General features: G+C 41.2%; 1 protein-coding gene across 3 annotated transcripts in view; it reads right to left on the bottom strand.

The window, feature by feature from the left end:
- Positions 1 to 128: 128 nt before the first annotated feature.
- Positions 129 to 16,106, bottom strand: part of USP54 (ubiquitin specific peptidase 54) — a 153,687-nt gene continuing 137,709 nt past the window's right edge. For all 3 annotated transcript variants that reach the window (XM_006170049.3, XM_006170048.3, XM_027768894.1), the window contains 3 exons: positions 10,229 to 10,368; positions 2,527 to 2,713; positions 129 to 1,406 (listed from right to left, as the gene is read on the bottom strand). In XM_006170049.3, the coding sequence (XP_006170111.1) occupies positions 847 to 1,406; positions 2,527 to 2,713; positions 10,229 to 10,368 (887 nt within the window). In that variant the 3' untranslated portion in view covers positions 129 to 846. The remainder of the gene's footprint in view (positions 1,407 to 2,526; positions 2,714 to 10,228; positions 10,369 to 16,106) is intronic.

The raw sequence follows: 16,106 nt of genomic DNA, 5'->3' as shown, positions 1-16,106 counted from the left end.
TATATATATATATATATATATATGTGTGTGTGTGTGTGTGTGTGTGTTTATATATACATATATTTAAAATCTCTAGGCCTTTCCACCCCATTAAAAAAAGAGCATAAAAAGGGAAGAATGACAAGGGATTAAATAGAACTATCTTATAGATTTATTAATGAAAAATACTTTACAAAAACAGTATGTTTGGACCTAAAATAGTTCAGCTGACTCTGAAGGTTTACAATGGTGACTGAGCAAGAAGTAATGGCTCTGTTGCTGAGGACAGGACAGTGTGTTAGTGTGCCTGACTCCATCCATTCAGAAGGGTGAATGTTATATTGGCAGCTCTGCATTCTAGGCCTAAGGTCTGGGAGCACAGGGAAGGCTGGTATAGACCATAACTGGGCAGCTGGGCTGCCCTGAAATGATGTGGTCTGCATCATGACCACAAGGCTACATGTCTCTCCAAGGATGGGAGAGGGCCAAGACAGAGGGTCAAATTATGATAGGTGGATAAAACAGAGAAGTTGGGAATATAGTAGGGAACAGACAATGTGGGCTCAAGTGGAGGTAGGGGATAAAATACTCAGGAATAAAAGTGTGACCATAAGATCCTAAGGAATGGCTAGTGTCCAGAATAGTTTCATGGATTCATCTTTAAAGTGGCTCAAATAAAGCCCTGAATAGCAGCTGCTTCCTTTTGCTAGGGGAATGAAAGTTGAAATTTTAACTACCCCCTCCAAAAAAGCCAGGTCTCTTCAGAGTTTCCTGGATGAGAACGGCACAACCATGGCAGGGCTGCAGGGTACCACCTCTGCCATACTACAGTTTTAGAGAAAAGTGTGGCTCCAAGTAAGGCGATCATTACCACCTGCTGTGCTGCAGGACTCTGGCTCTAACCTGTTCTCTTTCAGGGGCATCTGCTAGAACAAACAGAAAACCCTCTGCCCTTGTCCTCCTGTGTCCAGGCTGGGAGGCATAACTGCTTTGCCTCCAGTCATCATCTGGGGGCATATCTATTCTTCGAGGGCCAGGGGCTCGGGACCCTGGAACAGGACTTGAATTCCAAGCTGACCTAGGGTTAATGTGAAGACTGCTAGATGGTGGGGACACACAGTGAACAATGGGACGGTGGGAGTGTGAATGGAAAATATCCCCCCATGACTGAGCATGAGGAACCTGAATGCCCTGGCGTCTTTCTGGTAGTGTGGCAGTGTGGGTTAGCTGAGGCTTGCACCCTGGAGTAGTCAGGTATCTGGCCCCAATATGCTGGTTGGTCTCTGACCAGGGTCCCCAGGAGGCATCTGTTCTGGAACGATGAGGGAGACTCTGGTAGTTCAAAGTGTTTCCGGTGTACTTGATCCCTTGGGCAGTTTCACCCCTGTCACACATAGCCAGAAACTGCTGGATATTCCTTGAAGTTCCTGTGGAAAGAAAAGAAACCCAAAGATTAAGCATCTTCAAAAAAACATTTTCCTTCCCAGTGGACCATTCCTGGCTGTCCTACACAACTCCCCACTCCTCCAAAAACATACACACAGGTAAAGAAGGAACCTTAGCTTTGCTTCTGATTTCAAAAATTCTTAATATTCATCTAAGTCAATTCTCTTACATCCAACCTGGTCATAAGAAACAGTCTCCTGGATGTTGCCACACTTCTACCTCACGCCACTGTAATACTTCCTCCACACTACACACACACACACACACACACACACACACTGTCTCTCTCTCACACAGACACAAATACACACAGCTCTCTAACACAGCAAATGTATGCTCCTTCTGTGACAACTCTGCTGTTTAAGGTACTACTCTAAAACCCCACTCAGCTTTTCTTAACATGGCACCTTCATTCCAGTTTAGCTGCCTATGCTTACATTCTTACTCAATCTCAGATCTCTGCTTTTATTCACACCACTTCTCCCATATATATAATGTGCAATGCTTGTTCTGTACATTTATTTGATCTTGGGCTGATAACTCTTTTTGGGGGGTGGGAAGAGACTGGCTTGTGAGTTGTATGATGTGTAGCAGCATCCTTGGCCTCTACCCACTTGGATTGTCTGTGTTTATACCCATGACACGGGTACTCTATGTACAGGGTCTTTCCAGGTTTCCTGTTCACTCTTTATCTTCTAGACCACACCTCAATTGAGACATGGAGGACAGAAGGAGAGAAAACTAGCTGACAGAGATGAAATTTTCTGTTTAGGGGATCCCAAAGACTGGGTATTAACTTTCCCGTCACCTAGAAGCATACTCTATCATGACTGAAGCATTTCATTCTTGTGAGTAGACAGATTCCAGGGGTACTGATTTAGACCCGTGGTCTAAGAACCATGCTTCCCAAGAAATGATTCGATCACAATTTATCTAGATCAATACTTAATCATAAAGCAGTAATTTATATCCTACCCATCCTACCTTGGAACAACCTTACCTCTAACCTCAGCCCCCATAAAAGTGTACTGATTAGATATTTAGAATCCCCTAAAAGGGTCCCATATGCTGGCATATAATAACAGATTGAGGGAAAGTTACCTGGGAGTCTATGGGGCTCCCCTGCCACGCTGGACATCAGGACATCTGGGGACAGGAACTGTGGTTGGGGAGGGTAGAGTTGGGAAGCAAGGAGAAACACAGGAGGGTCATGGATGACAGAGAGGGATGAGGAGCTGGAACAACGGTGCCCGGTCTCCAAAGGCTTTTTCCTCACGTTTGATGAATCCTTATAATGAGACAAGACAAAGAAAAAAACACAGAGATGAGGATTAACACACAGTAGGATGTAGTGGGGTAAACACAGTAAGGCAAACAGGGAGAAATGGAGGGAACTACAGTACAAACATGCCTTATTCCGGAGAGGGAACCTGATTTACTCAGCCACTCTCCCTATCAACCTCTCTAGGAAATGCCAAACTTCAGATGCTCCTCCCTTAACCAATCTTCCACACGTCCCTCACCTTCCCAATCCTACCTTTCAGGTCTTTAGTAAATTCCTTAATGCTAACAGAATTTGAGACTGAAATAAAAAGTAAAGAAATGAAAGCAAGAAATTCAGAAAAAGCCTGACAGATTGAGAACAAATTCTACACTTACTCTATCAGGAACTAAAATGTATCTGCCTTAAACGTACAATTAAGAACACCAAGCCACCTTCTCTCCTGTCACTGTGACAACTCCACAAGTTCCTCTTCTGTCTAGTTTGTGTTTCCTGATGCTTATATCATGGCATATTCTCTATTAGTTATTTGCTTTTGGGATGAAGACCCAGAAATACCTCATTTAACATTTGAAACACTAGTATTTCTGAAACTGAACCAAATCCTTCCTAACTCCTCCTCCTAGAAACCTCATTTTCCCGTTACCTGGATTCAAACACTGGCATTATCCGTGATTTCCATTTCCCATTCACAATTCCAGTAGCTGCAAGTATGTCATTTCTACCTATGGATTTCATATGTAAACTCACCAAGATCTACAACCGCCTTTGCTTCTTAACACCATCTAACACCTGCTTACTGTGGCCTACAAGGACCCATGTAATATGTCCCAGCTGATCTTTTTCACTTTATCTCCTACAATTCCTGTACATTTTACACTTCAACTTCTTAAAGTTTCTGTCTTTCTTAAATGAGTCAGTCAGAGAGAGAGACAGCACTCCCAAAAAAGGTCTTGATACCTCAGTACACCCCAGCCTCAGACAGCCCTGGATTATGGGCATGCATACATCCAGTGTACTCGGTGAGGACTCTGGATATTAATCCAAAACCTTTCCATGTGGGCCAGCCTGACAGTGAGTCATATTTTAATGCTGTGCCACCATCCAGCCTGACTCTTAATGTTCCTGAAACATACGAAGCTCATTCCTACCTCAGACCTTTATAGTTAACTGTTTCTATTACCAGAATTTTCTTCCCATGGCTCGGACCTTATCACTGAAGTTCAAAATATTACTTCCTTAGAGCTGATTTTCCTCACTAACATATCAAAAATAGCCCTGAGAAAAACCATTATTATCTCTTCATTCCTTATTCTCTTCCCTATTTTATTCTTTATCATATTTATCATTGTCTAAAGTTTTATAATTTGTTCATTTGTCTATCCCTAGTAAAATTAATTTCTTCTTGAGACCAGCAGGTGCAGTGATGGTTAAGGTGCTAGATTCCCACATGGTCGACACAGTCCACCCAGTAGCTTTAAGATCACAACAAATATTGGGTCATCAAAAAAATCATGATGCCATTTTTGTATAGAAAAACAGAAAAAAATACATCATGACTTTTCCGATGACCTAATAAATAAATAGATGTTTAAAAAAGAAAGGACATATTTTTTAAAAATGTGATATAATTACTTTAAATATATATATATATTCCTGGGACTGACAGGTAGTGTGGTGGTCAAAGCACTGGACTCCCACATGGCCAATTGCAGTTTGAGTCCCAGACTTGGCGGTTTGCATTCTCACTTTCTCTATTTCTCTCTGGTAAGTGAGTGTGTCCTGTAGCAAATTTAAAAGATAGCAATAATAAATAAAATTAAATAAACAAGTATTTAAAAATAATAAAAATAATACATTTCCTCTCACTTTAGTATCCCCAGCATCTTGAATAGCACCTGAAACAAGGCTGGTACAAATTAAATAATCTACGTGCCAGCATATCTTATTTCCGTTAGTTGACTGAAGCTATTCGAAGATAGAACTTGTATTGTTTCACAAGTGTATGTTCATAGCACTTAAAGGTACAAAGGGAAGAGTGTTTCGAAAAGAATTAATTGGCAGTGTCACATGCTAAGAGGACTAGTACCTGTTCCTTAAGCTAAACTGTAAATGTAACAGGAGAAAAGATGCTCTAGTCTCTTTTTCTCTCCTTTTGGGTCTCTTCAAAAGAACCACCTTAAATTTGATGCTCTTTAGGGATATATTCTGGCTCTTCTCTTCTTTTTGCATACCTTTTCTGTTTCCAATAGCTACTACTCCCGAATTTCAATTTCTAAAATTTTACATTGTATATCCAAAGTCATGCCAGAGATCTACACTCAAATTTAATACATCTAAAATTGAACATATATCTTCCCTAAAATGTATTATTCAACCTATAAAACTTGAGTATCATCCTTGATACTCCTCTATCCCCACAACCAGGCAGGTACCAAGTTCGTTAATGTTTACTTCCTAATTGGCTCTCCAGTATCTATTTCTCTCTATCCTTTCTTGCTGTAGGTGAGAGAAGTCATACACAAAGGTCTCTGTGGTCCATGATTTGACTCATTTATATTCTTTACAACAATCTCACATCTTAATAGTCTCTATTATCTTTCCTTGTCAGACTCTCTAATCCTGTCATACCAAAAGAGCTTCATTTAATTCAGTTAATATTTTTTAAAGAATTATTTTATTTAACTTTATTTATTTATTTATTTGTTTTAATTTGACCAGGGAGGAAAGGAGTAAAGAGACAGAGAGAGAAAGTGAGAAAGCAAGCCGCCAGGTCTGGGACTCCAATCATTGTCAGCAAAGTGGGAGTCCACAGCCCTTAATACCATGCCACCTGCTGACCCTAATTCAATTAATATTTGCTTCAGGTCTCTTTACCTGCTATATTCTTTTCGCTCCCCCCAGGAAGCCTTGTCTAATATCTGAAGCCTAGTTTAGATGATCTTTCTATTATGCTCCTGTAGCACCACATCTTTATCCCACTATAATTGTTTACTTGTCAATTTTTTTTTTGAGAGATTTTTGCTATGGGGCACATAAGCTTACAAGAGAAACAGAGACAGGAACCAGCAGTTAGCATAATGGCTATGTCGCTGGACTCCCATGTAGTCGACCGCGGTTCGAGTCCCGGACACGGTAGCTTAAAACTCACGCCGGGCGCGTGTGGGTGCGTGCCCAAGATCCCGAGAGGAGAATGGAGGAGAAGGGATTGCGGCATGACCGTCCCCCCAGGGGGTGATTTCTCGCTTTCTGTCTCTCTGTCTCTCTGTCTGTCTGGCGAGCGCATGTGCCCTATAGCAAAAACCTCTCCAAAAAAAAAAAAAAAGAGAAACAGAGACAGAAAGCAAGAAATCATACTCTAAGGGGGATAGCCATGGAACAATCTCTTATCCTCCTTTCTCCTGTTGGGATTTTGGGTACACATGCTATGCACCCAGTGTGACTTTTTTTTTGGAGAGGTTTTTGCTATAGGGCATGTGTGCTTGCCAGAAAAACAGGAAGAATGAGAGACGGAACGTGAGAAATCACCCCCCAGGGGGATGGTCATATTGCAATCCCTTTCCCTTCCCCTCCATTCTCCTCTCGGGATCTTGGGAACGGAACACACGCACACGCACCCAGCGTGAGTTTAAGCCACCAGGTCCAGGACTTGAATAGCAGTCAACTACATGGGAGTCCAGAGACATAGCCATTACACCATCTCCTGGTCCCGCCCAGTGTGACTTTCAAGTCACCAGATCTGGGACTCCAGCTATGCCTTAACCACCACACCACCTGTTGGTCCACCCTCAGTAAATTGTAACCTCCATAAAAGCAGGGACTATATCTAACTCACTCATCACTGTACTGCCAGCACCTGGCACAACACCTAGAATGTAAGTTCAATAAACATTTGTTTAAAGGAATTAAACAATTAATAAATGAATGATACACAAGTCAGAAGAAAGAAAGCCAGCTCTCCTAAGAAAATAACAGTTTTGGGCCTGGCAGGTGGTGGAGATGGTTGGAGTGCAGGACTCCCACATGGCCGACAGTGGTTCGAGTTCCAGACCTGAAGGCTTGCTTTCTCACTCTCTCTCTCTCTCTCTGTCTGTCTTTCTCTGGTGAATTAAAAAAAATAATAATAGTGATAGTAAATAAAATTAAATAAATAATTTAAAAAGAAAATAATAATTTGTCACTTAATTAATTGAAAATACAATCCTATGAAGGTCGCGAGAAAGGAAGGGCTTGTGGTGGTTCGGCCATTTCTCCACTCTTCAGACTCTCTGCTCTCGCAGGGCTTCCAGCAGCGCCATGCTGGGACAGAGCATCTGGAGGTTCACGACCTCTGTGGTCCACAGGAGCCACTATGAGGAGGGCCCGGGGAAAAATCTGCCATTTTCAGTGGAAAACAAGTGGCGGGTAATGCCTGGATCTGGATTTGCTGCACCTTTCTCTATAGTAAGACACCAACTACTTAAGAAATAAGGATGTTTTAATTCATCCATTTAATAGATATGAAGAACATTTTAAGAAGCGCAGTCACAATCTCTGGAAAATGGACCAAACTCTTAAAATCATAGTATACTGAATATGTTTGTAAATAAACTGAAGGCCTGAATGCAAAAAAAAGAAAAAACAGTCCTATAGGTTCCATATCTATGGATTCAACTAATCAAGGATCAAAAATGTTTAGGAAAAAACATACAATAATTTTAAAAAATTAAAAATATAAATAAACAAAATATTTTATATATCACTTATATTGTATGAGCTATTACATATAATCTAGAGATTGTTTTAAATTATATTTAAGAATATACATAAGTTATGTGCAAATATGGGACCAGCAGTTGGCGTAATAGCTATGTCGCTGGACTCCCACATAGTTGACTGCGGTTCAAGTGCCAAACCTGGTGGCTTAAACTCATGTCAGGCATGTGTGTGTGCATGCCCAAGATCCTGAAAGGAGAATGGAGAAGGGATTGTGGTGTGGCCATTCCCGCTGGGGGGTTTTATTTCTTGCTTTCTGTCTCTGTCTCTGTCTTTCTAGCAAGTGCACGCGCCCTATAGCAAAACCTGTCAAAAAAATAAAAAGTCATGTGCAAATACTACATTGATTTTGCAGATATTGGTATCCTCAGGGAAATCAGAACTTCCACAGATACAAAAGGACAACTGTATATGAGAACAATAGCTAGATCACTTTTTTCTTTTCTTTTTTTTTTTAAAGAGAAATTTTTGCTATAGGGCACATGTGCTCACCAAAGAGACAAAGACAGAGAGATGGAAAGCAAGAAATCACCCCCCCAGGGGAATGGCCATGCAGCAATCCCTTTCCCTCTCAGAATCTTGGGCACACACACACACACACACACACACACACACACATATATGCTGGTGTGAGTTTTAAGCTGCTGGGTCTGGGACTAAGGTCAACTACGTGGGAGTCCAGCAATGTAACCATTACACCATCTGCTGGTCCCCTAGATCACTTTAAAAAAAAATAGAAGCATGTCCTGATTTGTTTAGAAATTTAGGAACGATGATTGGAAAAAAAATAATGAACACCTCTTCAAGAAAGAGGCTGGATCTGAAGAGTGGTAGGACAGAAACTGAGTTTTCACACTATGTCCTTTTTAAAAATTTTTGCACCATGTATTTAAGACCTGTTTTTATATTTTGATTGAATCAATCTGATGAATAATTAATGTACTAATGCTCTGCATTCTGACCCCTATTTTTTTTTTTTGGAGAAGTTTTTGCTATAGGGCATGTGTGCTCACCGAAAAGACAGAGAGACAGAGAGACAGAAACCAAGAAATCACCCCCCAGGGGTGATCCCCATACCACAGTCCCTTCCCCTCCATTCTCTTCTCATGATCTTGGGCACACACACACACATACCCAGCGTGAGTTTAAGTGGCAGGGTCTGAGACTCGAACAGCGGTAGACTACATGGGACCTAGGGACATAACCATTACGCCATCTGTTGGCCCCCATTCTGGCCCCTATTGAAATGAAAACTCATCCTGTCTCACACAAGTTTGTGAAATTCTCAAAAGGTATGATTATCAACAAACTCAGCCATTAATATTGGGTCATTGAGAAAGTCATGACACATTTTTGCATAGAAAAATATGTCATGACTTTCCCGACAATCTAATAGCATTTGAATTGCTGATCTCCACTGGATTATCCTGTTCCTTCCACCTATAGACTATGGCATTAATACCGTATGAAAAGCCAAAAGAAGGATTTTAAATCATTTTTTGTTTTCTTGCTAATGCACGTGCTTCACTTTAGATTTGAAAACACACTGTATCCCAATCAATTATTTAATGAAATAGGAAGAAAAAGCAAAACAATACTCCACCCCATTTCTTTTTCCTTCTTTCTTTCTTTGTTCATTTTTTTAAATTTGTCAGAGGGCATTTGTGCTCACCAAAGATAGATAGAGGAAAAAGCACCTCCCCAATAGAATGTGGTCATGCCGCAATCCCTTTTTTTCATTTCTCCACCCTATCAGGATTTAGGGCACACATGTTCAGCATGTTTTTCAAGCTACCAAGTCCAGGACATCTGGGCTCCAGCTCCCTTAACCATTAGGTCATGGAGTCAGCCCTTCTCTCTTCCTTTGATTAGTGTAATGGTTCTGACTTAATCAGCACCCTTTGCTTCTCAAATTACTCTTAAGGCTACTAGACTCTTCTCACCTGAAGGAAACCTATAACATGCTTTTTAGAGCTAGTACAGAAAAGGGACAGTCTCCTGGGCTCCACTTGCATGTGTGTAAATAATGACTACATCTCCTCATTTTTGTTGAGTGCACATGGCTTTCCCCAAAATTACAACCTTCAGTCCTTTCCACCTGCACTGTAATTTTATCTAGCAAGATAAAGGTGTTCTGAATAGATGGGTGCCAATTCTATTGATACTTACAAAACTGTAGGAAGACACTAGAGCCTTCTCTCACTCTGAGACAGCTGTGCCACTTAGACCAATGAGACCGTATGAGAAGTTTTCTGGACTGTGCTGTTCATCTTCCCTATGCTCCCTGCAAGGCCTTGGCCAGGTGCAGCCTTCAAACACACAGTCATATACATAACACCAGACTGGTGGTTTTCCCACAGATCCTGTCTTCAGAGATATTGGAAAGACTCACTAGTAGACACCTAAATTAAATGGATTGGATAGGATAGTGGCCATGTGGCAATCTCCTCTCACTGAAAAGAAGTATAATCACAAATCTTGTTCTCTTTTGACAGCCCTACATTATCATGCTTCTGCTTCAAAAACCCTACCACTCACATCTTTTTTCTTTTCTTTTCTTTTTAGGTTTTTGCTGTAGGTTACGTGTGCTTGCCAGAGAAACAAAAAGAAAGAAAGTGGAAATCATGCCCCAAGGTGCTTGGCCATGTCACAGTCCCTTCTTCTCCACTCTCCTCTCAGGATTTTGAATATGCACACACACACATTCCTGGCATGATTTATCTCTCCAACCCTCCTTTCCCAACATATCACCCTTAGGCCCAGTACCTTAGCACCTGAGGCTGCCACCTGGGAAGCAGGCACTGGGCTGGCTTCACACAGACTGTGCTCCATTTCTGCTGTTGGAGTCTTTGAGATATCAAGACCAGGAGCTGAGTGTAACCTTCTCCCTGTGCCATCTGTAGACCCTGAGGAAGAAAATGTAAACACAAGTTTAAGCCACCTCTTCTCCTGGGGCCTAAATGCTGAGCCTGGCAGTACAAATTCAGTTCTTATTAAATGACTAAAATTCCAGGAGCATATCTTTTTAAATCCAATGGAGGCCATGCTCCTGAAATTTAGAAATAAGATTTTCAGAATATAGATAGTCTCCTATGGGCCACAAGGACCTTTGATCATAGCCCTTGAAGAACTTTGTAGAGAAGGGGCTCTGTGGACAGACAGCTGAATGTCCCCATCTTGCCTCATTTCATTTTTATAAACTTAATAAGCTTCTGTTAGACTTAGGGCTATATATACAAGACATGCGCTATATACACAGGAAATTATCTGACACAGTAATTTTTAAGAATGTGGTGACACAGGAAACTATTATCTCAGTCTAATTCAAAACTAAAATGATCATGGTAATCATATATCAAACCTTCTTATTTAATCTAACAGAAAATGAGTTCCAGGATCTAACAAGTACTTTACTAGTTTAACTAGTATTAAAATTCAAGTCTAATGACTTTTTTTATTTTAAGAAATATTTTTGCTATAGGGAGCATGCACTCACTGGAGAGACAGAGAGACAGAAAGCAAGAAATAACCCCTCAGGGGGATAGCCACGCCACAATCCCTTCTCCTCCATTCTCCTCTCAGGATTTTTGGGCATGCTAGTACACACACCTGGTGTGAGTTTTAAGCCACTAGATCTGGGACTCGAACTGCAATCGACTATGTGGGAGTCCAGCAACATAACCATTATGCCATCAGCTAGTCCCTCAAGTCTCTTGATTTTAAGCATGGTACACTTTATCATCTCACCTGGTAACTCCTATTAAAATAAAGGCTCTTCAGAACAATTTGCATGTACAATACTCTTTTTACTTCCCCCTATTAGCTTCTCTCTGTCATTTAAATTCTTGTGTTTTTTTTTTTTTTGGGGGGGGGGGGGCAGGCAGGGGGTGTGGTAGTTAAGGTGCTGGACATTCCCGCATGGCTGACCATGACCATGGTTCAAGTCCTGGACCTGGTGGCTTGTTTTCTCACTTTCCCTCTCTCTCTGTCTCTCTCTGGTCAAATTAAAATAAATGAAAGAATAAATAAAATTAAATAATTTAAAGAAAAAAATTCTTTTTTTTAAGGTTTTCACCATAGGGCGTGTGTGCTCACTGGAGAGAGATGGAGAGAGGGAAAGTGAAAAATTATCCCTCAAGGGAGATGGCCACACTACAGTCCCTTCTCTTCCATTCTCCTCTTGGGATTTTGGGTATGCATGAACACGAGCTTGTCATAATTTCCTTTTCTTTTTTTTTGGAGAGGTTTTTGCTGTAGAACTTGTATATTCATCATAAAGATAGAGAGAGACAGAGAGACAGAAAGCGAGAAATCACCCCCAGGGAGGATGGCCACACCACAATCCCTTCTCCTCCATTCTCCTCTCGGGATCTTGGGTACACACACACATGCACCCAGCATGAGTTTAAGCCACCAGGTCCAGTACTCAAACCGCGGTCGACTACATGGGAATCCAGCAACATAGCCATTACGCTAACTGCTGGTCCCAATATTTTTTCTGGTTTTCTATGTAAAAATGCATGATGACTTTTCTGACAATCTAAAATATTTACCTTCTTTTCCAACAATTTTATTCCTGTGAATAAGAATATAAAATACCAGTTCATAACATATCTGTAAGGATGTTTTCTTTGGGGATTGTTTGTAGTAACCAAGAACTAGAAATAAAATAATGTCTGTTGGGGTCAGTAGGTGACAGGGTGGTTAAGGCACTGAACTCCCATATGGTTGATTGAGGTTTGAATTCCAGACCTGGCAGTTTGCTTTCTGACTACCCCTCTCTCTCTCTCTGTCTCTCTCTGATGAGTCCACGTCCCCTGTAGCAAATTAAATAATAATAATAATAATGATAAATAAAATTAAATAGTTATTTTAAAAAAATAATAATGTCTGTCTATAGCATAATGCTAAATACATTACGGTATCCTAAATATCAAATACTGCACAGCTGCTAAAAAGAATGAATTGAATTAAACTTGATGATATGGAGCAAATTTCATGCAATATTGATGATTTAAAGGAAAAAATTTGTAATATGATCCCCAAGCAAAAAAACATACATGCTTAGGTATACACAGGATTATATGAACAGAAAAATACGGATATATGCACACTAGATTACCTGAAAGAGGCAGAGGAAAAAAGACAGGGACTGATTTGAAGTAAGGAGAGCTACTATAGATAGGAAGTTTGTCTATAATAATAACAACATGTTTGCTATGATCCCATTTATATAAAATTAATCGTACGTGTATATTTGTCTTAAGAAGTCCATTCCTGGGAACCAGCATTTAGCATAATGGCTATGTCGCTGGACTCCCACATAGTCGACCACCGTTCGTGTCCCGGACCCTGTGGCTTAAACTCACGCCGGGCGCGTGTGCATGCATGCCCAAGATCCTGAGAGAAGAACGGAGGAGAAGGGATTGTGGCGTGCCCATCCCCCTGGGGAGGTGATTTCTCGCTTTCTGTCTCTATGTCTCTCTGCCTGGCGAGCGCATGTGCCCTATAGCGAAAAACCTCTCCAAAAAAAAAGTCCATTCCTAGGGCTGGCAGGTAGCATAGTAGTTAAGGTCACTGGACTCCCACATGGCCAACCATGGTTCAAGTCCTGAACCTGGCAGCTTTCTCTCTCTCTGCTCCTCTCTGGTCAAATTGAAAATAAATAAATAAATAAAATGGCTGACTACAGTTCGAGTCCTAGACCTGGCAGCTTGTTTTCCCACTTTCTCTCTCTATCTCTCTCTCTAGTGAGCAGACGTGCCTTGCAGCAAATTGTGAAAATAATAATGATATTAAATAAATAATTCTTTAAAGAAATCAATTCCTCAGGTAACTATGGGCACCAAGGTTTAAGAATTACAGATGTGATGGGGCCAGCAGATGACATAGTGGTTACATCACTGGACTCCCACATTGCTGACCACGGTTTGCATACTGGACATGGGGGCTCATGGTGCATGTGCGTGCCCAAGATCCCAGGAGAATGGAGAAGGGATTGCAGTGTGGCCATCCGCCCTGGGGAAGAATTTCTCACTTTCCCTCTCACCATCTGTTTCTCTCTCTGACTAGTGCACACGCCCTATGGCAAAAACCTCTAAGAAAAAAAAAAAGAGCTACAGATGTGGGGGGCCAACACATGGCGCAGTGGTTAAGGCTGTGGACTCCCACATGGCCAACTGCAGAAGAAAAGGGACTGTGGTGTGGCCATCTCCCGGGGGGGGGGTGGTGGTGGCGGGATTTCACTTTCTCTCTCTCTCCCTCTCTTGAGTACATATGCACAATGGCAAAAACCTAAAGAAAAAAGAAAGAAAGAAAGAAAAAGAATTACAGTTGTGGGCCAGCCCAGCAGTGCAGTGGTTAAGCCCTATGCATAGAGAAGTGGTTCTCAGTTCAAGTCCTAGCCCTGGTAGCTTAAAAAATGCACTGGGCAGCATGCATGCCCGAAGTACTGATGGAATGGAAAAATAGAGGGAAAAGGATTACAGCATGACCATGCCCCATTGGCAGAGGTGCTCTCTCTGGCAAGCACACATACTCTCTGGCAATTAAGGAAAAAGAATTATAGCTGTAATAGTGTTCTATCAGGTCTAGTGTGTAATGGTGTTCTATCAGGCCTAGTGTGATTCCTAAATAAAAACTAGTCTTTGTAACCTCTCTGTGAGAGTAGATTCTGTTTCCTTTAAGGGTATTTAAACAGAGGTGGAAGTGGCCATCTGTATGGCATGCCATTGAGAGGATTTCTGTATTTGATAGGAGGTAGAGTTAACATGATGTCCACTCACTGATGAACTTTACCAAAAGAAGACTACCAGACATTACATACTTCCTGATATCGGAGGCATAAAAGTCACATATTGGGGACCAGCAGGTGGCGTGGTAGTTGGGGTAGTTGGGGTGCTGGACATTCCCATGTGGTCAACCACTGTTCAGGTCCCAGACCTAGTGGCTTGCTTTCTCTCTCTCTTTCTGGTCAAAATAAAATAAATGAATGAATTAATTAAAAAAAAAAAAGTACCACGTATTAGTATTTTAAATTGAAACTGATGTTAATAAAGCCTCTAATATTGGATAACAGATTACAGGAAAAATGACTATTTGAAAAACCTATTATTTAAAATAAAAAACAAAAACCAGGGACCAGCAGATGGCATGGTAGTTGGAGCGCTAGAAAATCCCATATGGCTGACCACAATTTGAGTCCTGTACCTGGTGGTTTTCTTTCTCACTTTCCATCTATTTCTCTGTCTCTCTCTCTGCTCAAATTAAAGGAATGAATAAATTGAGGTCCCAGCAGTTGGCGTAATGCCTATGTTGTTGGACTCCCATGCAGTTGACCGTAGTTTGAGTCCCAGACCTGGTGGATTAAACTCACACAGGGTGTGTGTGTATGCATGCCCAAGAACCCTAGAGGAGAATGGAGGAGAAGGGATTGCGGCATGGCCATCCCCCAGGCAAGTGATTTCTCATTTTCTGTCTCTCTGACGAGCGCACATGCCCTATAGCAAAAAGAGAGGGGGAAAAAAAAGAATAAAGTAAATTAAATAAGTAATTATTTAAGGAAAAATAAAACAGGACCAGCAGATGGTGTAACAGTTATGTCACTGGACTCCCACGTAGTCAACAGCATTTGTAGTCCAAGACCCAACAACTTAAAAATCTCATGTTGGGCGCGTGAGCATATGGCTAAGATCCTTGTCATGTGATTATCCTCCCTGGGGGGTGGTTTCTCACTTTATCTCTCTCTCTCTCTCTCTCTCTCTCTCTCTCTGTGTCTCTCTGCTGAAAACAAGCACCCTATAGCAAAAAATCTCTCTCAAAAAATAAAAAAAGAAAAAGGAAAAAACACCTGTACTATAATCAGCAAAATCCAGAAGGTGTGAAATGCTATAAGACAAATGACCAGGTTTCTTTTAACAAATGATAATAGAAGGGACCAGCAGTTAGTGTAGTGGCTATGTCGCTGAACTCCCATGTAGTCAACTGCAGTTCGAGTCCCGGACCCAGTGGTTTAAACTCACGCCAGGCACATGTGCGTGCGTGCCCAAGATCCCGAGAGGAGAATAGAGGAGAAGGGACTGCGGCGTGGCCACCCCCCCTGGGGGGTGGTTTCTCACTTTTTATCTCTCTGTCTCTCTGTCTTTCTGGCAAGCGCACGCACCCTAAAGCAAAAAAAACTCTAAAAAAAAATTAAAAAATAAAAAAATAAAAAGAAAGGGGAACCTGCAGGGATTAACAAAAAAAGTAGATTTAAGAGACATATGAGGGCCAACAGGTGGCATTAAGGCACTGGATTCCCAAATGGCCAACAATGGTTCAATTCCCAAACTTGGCAGCTTGCTTCCTCACTTTCTCTCTCTCTGGTCAAATTGAAGAGTAAGAATAACAAATAAAATAAAATAAAATAAATAATTATTCCTTTTTTAAAGAATTATTTTATTTAACTTTATTTATTTATTTTACTTTTAATTTGATCAGAGAGGGACAAAGCAAGAGCAAGAGTGAGAGAGAGAGAGAGAGAAAGAGAGAAAGTGAGAAAGCAAGCATCCAGGTCTGGGGCTCTAACCATGGTCAGCCATGTAAGAATCCAGCATTCTTAACCACCACGCTACCTGCTGGCCCCCATAAATAATTATTTTTAAAA

Source organism: Tupaia chinensis, unplaced genomic scaffold (assembly GCF_000334495.1).
Source record: "Tupaia chinensis unplaced genomic scaffold, TupChi_1.0 Scaffold148012_1, whole genome shotgun sequence".
Lineage (NCBI taxonomy): Eukaryota > Metazoa > Chordata > Mammalia > Scandentia > Tupaiidae > Tupaia > Tupaia belangeri.
Note: the sequence above shows the minus strand (reverse complement) of the source record. Positions and strands in the feature narration are given on the sequence as shown.